This window comes from Magnolia sinica, chromosome 6 (genome assembly GCF_029962835.1).
Source record: "Magnolia sinica isolate HGM2019 chromosome 6, MsV1, whole genome shotgun sequence".
NCBI lineage: Eukaryota > Viridiplantae > Streptophyta > Magnoliopsida > Magnoliales > Magnoliaceae > Magnolia > Magnolia sinica.
The window spans coordinates 82,565,915-82,571,615 of record NC_080578.1 but is presented as its reverse complement, the minus strand read 5'-3'; the positions used below and the strand labels follow the sequence as shown (position 1 = coordinate 82,571,615).

The following is a 5,701-nucleotide window of genomic DNA, read 5'->3' as shown; positions in this document are numbered from 1 at the left end:
GTACATTTGAATATTGACTGCTGCTCGCATTTTCTTCCCTTCCAATTTTCATGTGCAAGTGGTATGCTTGATGAGTTGACTGATCTTATGCTTGGGATAAAGCAAGTTAACAGAGCACCTTATTTGATGAATCTCCAAATCTTTCACATATGTGCCATGTAGGCAAATTACTTATCATTCCTGAAACAAATGATAATACTACTAGATTGATGCTTCATCACCATTTAAAAATGTTATCACTCATCTATACTTGGCATACCTGCATGGAAATTCTTATGTGTAATCCAGACCATCCAGAGTCATGGGGGTAATTTTGATGGAACATAAATTAACCAAACTGATTGAGTGATTGTGACCATCCTATTGGTGGCTGTCCAATGTTCAAATTTCAAGAAAGAAATCATATGGTTAAGATTGTCATGTGAGAGTTGTGTCAGGTTAATCGTCTCAAGAGGTATCTTTTTAATGCTGGATTGGATGAGTTGACGAGCCATGGAACGTGCCCATGCACCAACGTTCTTACACATAAGGATTAGGTACAATTAATTCAACCGAAAAAAAAGAAGAAGAAAGAAGAAAGAGAAAGGAGAATAGGAAAAAGAAGAAAGAAGGTTTAAAACATCTCTCTTTAAATTGGAGAAGATTCTCAATGCTTTTGTTTCTTTAAGCTACTATAACTCTTTCTCAAGGGATCTAAGCTCCAAAGTTAAACACCCCTGGTTCTTGTAACCTCACGCCTTTACGAGATGAACCTTTTCACCACTGTTTAGAAGTCATAATCCTATCACTTGGTGTTTGTGTGTGTGTGTGTGAGAGAGAGAGAGAGTGAGAGAGGAACATCCAAGCTTTGGGCGTGGCGTGGACCCCTTGGTTGTTTCTTCACAGGCTTGGGACTATGAGCTTCCTCTCTTAAGTTGCATGTGGGCCATGCTTTGGGCGTGGACCCCTTGGTTGTTTCTTCACAGGCTTGGGACTATGAGCTTCCTCTCTTAAGTTGCATGTGGGCCATGTCACCACTTTGCATTGAGGAAATCACGCACATGAACTCTTGGCACCAACACATACACCATTCGCCATCCTTCTACATCATCATTACCCAACCATCATATGGGCCCATGTCACAAATATGGTTCCTGCTCTATAGTTGTGAAGATCAACCATCAGATTTGTGATAAGTGACTTCTATTAAAATGCAAAAATACCATTGTTTTCTTTTGAATCTCAACATATTAAGATCATTTTGACTCAATATGACCACATGTGCGCATGACTAACTAGTTCCGTTGATTCAAGTGGTCTTCTATGATGAAGTAATCTATACAACAAGTGGTTTCTTACACTTTTCCACAAAATCAACCTAATCATAAACATATATAATCAAATGTACCAAGAATAATGACATGTGTCAAAATTAATCAAGCAACTAACGGGGATACATGACTAATCCTTAGGTATGTGCGTATGTGGATCCTTACTCATGCCTCAGTGGTAGACTCACAAGAGTTTCGACACGAGGTCATGGGTTCAAGTACCCATTGTGGTGAAAACCACTGTGGTGTGAGTGTGTGGGTGTGTGGGGGTGTGAATGCGTGTGTCAAAGGTATGTATGTGCTCTCCATGTGGGGCTCGGGTGTGTTGCTCACATGATCCAACCATTCAATACATCAATCCTCAAAGGAATGACAGAATGCATATTGAACTTCAATCCAGTCCTGAATATACCACAATATATCCTATGGTATTATAACCCATTGGATGCACACACATGAGGATGAGAATGAAATGACAACCATACAATTAATAAATCAATCAGTAATATGTCAAGTATATAAAAAGATTTGGCTTTTCATGGCACACAACATCTACCTCATTTACTAAGTGGTCCACTAGATCAACAATCACGATGAGAGGTTGGATAATTGTATGGTGATCAACAATCGCCATAAATGTCTAACATTGTATGGTGAGGGAACTCCATGCAGCTTCAACATGGGTTGTACACTTGTAACAACATTCAAATGTATGAGAGGATGGATAACTGCAACAGCTCATGTGAGGGAGAGACTTCAGCAACATAACAGGGTTTTCCTTGCCCCTTTTCTTCCACTTGGATCCTTTTATTGTCAAATCTTGGATTTGCCTGTTCAGGATGTTAACCAAACAAAAGATTAGCAAATCCGGGATGACAACTCCAATGACTCACACCTCTAACAAGATGGGAAGCGCAGCTAAGCAAACAGTCCACAAGGGAGGACAATTACCATTGCTTCAAATCGCCATTGGAAACTGAATGGCGCCACCCCCCACTTTGGCCATTTCTTCTATTATGATCTGAACGAGCAATGATCTCAAAATCAAGTGTTGACAATCCACCTAGGCTGTGGCATGTTAATGGTGAGGCCCACCTTATGAACAGGTCGAATGTAGTACGCATCTTCCATCCCAGGATGCCACTCGGGAGAATCTCAATCCTCTTTGCCTAGATTTCCATTGTCATTCTGATTGTTGTTGTCCATTCATGGGTGCACATGTATCTGTGATAAACACATATCATCTCTGCTGTAGATACTCTGTCCAGCAGCAGCTGTCTATTGACGCAGATTGCCATGGCCTGAAGCCTAAACGATGCATATTTTATGACCACAACGCCTCACATTACCGTCAACTGTGCCTCAATTTTCTCTAACATACAACAAATTTCTGAATGTTGTGGGTGCAAATCATCCCCAACAAGAAATTCTTGCACAGTTCCGTTCACCTCTATAGAGCTGCACCCGGGCATTTTTCTCATGCCCTTTTCTTTCATCTCTTTCCGCATCCTCATTACCCCATCCCACCTGCAAGCTTCTGCATACATGTTCGACAACATCACATGGACCCATTGATCAGATGGGTCCACTTCAAGCATTCTCTCAGCCACAATCTCACCTAGCTCCACATTGTTGTGAACCCTGCACGCACTAAGCAATGTCCCCCATATGACCACGTTGGGCTTCATGGGCATTCCCATGATGAGATCGTGGGCCTCTCTTAGACGCCCCATGCGACCAAGTAGATCAACCATACATCCATAGTGTTCAATCTTAGGTTCGAGATTATATACATTTTCCATCGAATGGAAGTGCTTGCATCCTTGATCCAATAATCCTGCATGGGCACATGCATTTAGGACTCCTACCAATGTAACATCATCAGGTTGGATTCCTGCGTCTAGCATCTGAGAGAAGAGATGTAGGGCATGTTTGGCATGTCCATGCATTGCAAGCCCACAAATGATCGACGTCCATGAGAAGAGATCCCTCCTCGGAGATCTCTTCTCAAAAACTTGAAGTGCTTTCTCTATACTTCCACACTTGGAATACATGTCAATCAGGCCAGGATCGAGTGACCCGTCTGAGCCCATTTCATACTTTTCTATACGAGCGTGAACCCATATACCGGTGTCCAAAGCGCCTGAGCTGGCACAAGCAGAAAGCACACTTGAGAATGTCAACCTGTTTGGTTTCACATCAGATATTTCCATCTCACGGAACAAGGCCAAGGCCTCCTTGCATTGACCTGCATGGCAAAAACCACCAATTATCGTGTTCCATGACACAACATCTCTATCGAGCATCTTGTCAAACAACTTATGCGCGAGCTCCAATCTGCCATGTTCTGCATACTGATGAATCAAGGAATTTGAAGCGACGATGCTCTTCTGAGGCATTTCATCGAGCATCTGATGTGCAAGATCCAAACTCCCGCAATCACCATACACATTCAACAACCCACAGCTTACAAATGCATCAACCTTAATCCCACTCTTGATGATAAACCCATGCAACTTCTTTGCCCCACCCAAGTCCCCCAATTGGCTGCAGGCGGAAACAGTGGTTGCAACTGCAACCGAGTCAGGAATCAATCCAACCATTCTCATCTCCTGAAAGAGTTCTAACGCGTCTTTTGGCCGACTCACGCAGACGTAGGCACGGATCATAGCTGTCGACAAAACCAGCCCTGGTTGAGGCATTTCATCGAACAATTGTCGCCCGCAATCAACAATCCCCACAACAACGTACAATCCTATAAGCGCACTTGAAACGAATTGACTATAACCGAACCCCAATTTCAGAACGCATGCATGGATTTCTTCAACTTCTGTGACATCTGATCGGCCCGCCGCAAGAGCCCTGATCAAGTACATGAAAGTGTGACCATTGGGTCTGAGGTCGGTCTGGAGCATCTCTCTGTAGAATGAAAGAAGCGGGCCAGTGCAATTGGGACCATTGACTGTGAATTTCTTGATCATGGTATTCCATGTAAAGAGATTGGGATGGGGGATGTGGGCGAAGATCGAACGGGCGTAATTGAATTCTAGATGGGCCGGGGAGGAGAGTAATCGACTGGCGGCAAATGGCTCTTTGATGATGCCGGTGATGATCATGTGAGCATGTATTTGATGGAGTTTTCGGACATCGGAGATGTCGTCGAGAAGATCAGGAATTGGGAGAGAGGGTAGAATTAGGGTTTTGGGAAGAGATGGATAGAAATCACGTAGAAGGGGGTGAAGCCGTTGCATACATGGCTTCGTACGTAACATTTAGAAGGAGAGGTACTTTTGCTGCATGCTCATAGGACTCGTTTCGGTAGTGAGCCTTTCATTAACAAGGTCGGTGCTGTGGGCCCCACAACGATGTATGTGTTTCATCCATGCCGTCCATTCATTTGTATGGCTCGTTTTAGGGTACTAACTGAAAGAATCAGGTAGATGTAAATATCAGGTGGACCACACACAGTACACTGTGGTGACTGAACGCCCACCGTGAGAAACTTTCTGGTGACACAAAAGTTTCGGATCAAGCTGATTTTTTAATGGTGGGCGTCTAATCACCACTTTTCCTGTGATGTGGTCCACCTGAGATTTCAATGTGGCCAATTTTTGGACTCATGCCCTCAAATGAGCTTGGAAAAATGGATGGACGGCATGGATAAAATATATGCATCATGGTGAGGTCACCAATCAATCAGAGCCCGGTCAGATCATCCAGGCTCACCCTACGGGTGGGCCCCACCGAGGATTGGTGGTGTTATGGGGAAAAATGGACCGACCTATACAAGCAGGCCAGGTCGAGACCTGGCAAGTCTCGATGGCTAAAAGAGAAAGAAACCTGACGCTTGTTTTAGGAGAAAGGTTGGGAAGACCATGGTTGTCATAAAGGTCGGCACGAGCAAAGTCGTTCCAAAGGTCAGTACGAGGTCGTCTCAAAGGTTGGGACGATCCATAATGGATTATCCGAGGAAGACGATGAAGAAGTTAGAGGCTACAAAAAGTGGAGATCACAATGACATTAAAAGGACCTTTGATCGATTTAGTCAGCGGATGATGTCGATGTTCTTATAGATCTGTTTGCATGTCCTTCTGTATCGTGACTTGCATGAGTCGACCTTAATCGAAGCTCGGATGACTGCGCTCCGATCTTTGGACAAAGACCAACCTAATAAGAAGGAAGATCTATCCGATCTTTCCTCCAAGGATCACAGAAACTAACTCGCGATCAGTTCTGGATTCCGAGATCCCCGCCAAGGATCTGAGGAGATTTCCTATACATTAGGAGTTCTAATCCAACTATAATACACACTCACTAAACAAGGAGGATCCCCTTTTTATGTGATCTCCCCTCTACTATAAATAGAGAGACCCCTAATGATGAAAGGTACA

The 5,701-nt window shown here is 43.8% G+C and overlaps 1 protein-coding gene across 1 annotated transcript; it reads right to left on the bottom strand.

Moving 5' to 3' along the window:
* Positions 1 to 1,772: 1,772 nt before the first annotated feature.
* On the bottom strand, positions 1,773 to 4,692 carry LOC131248940 (pentatricopeptide repeat-containing protein At2g22410, mitochondrial-like). Its single transcript, XM_058249468.1, has 2 exons — positions 2,262 to 4,692; positions 1,773 to 2,140 (listed from the first exon to the last, which is right to left on the bottom strand). The coding sequence occupies exon 1, from the start codon at positions 4,580 to 4,582 to the stop codon at positions 2,651 to 2,653; it is 1,932 nt and encodes a 643-aa protein (XP_058105451.1). The 5' UTR covers positions 4,583 to 4,692; the 3' UTR covers positions 1,773 to 2,140; positions 2,262 to 2,650.
* Positions 4,693 to 5,701: the final 1,009 nt, after the last annotated feature.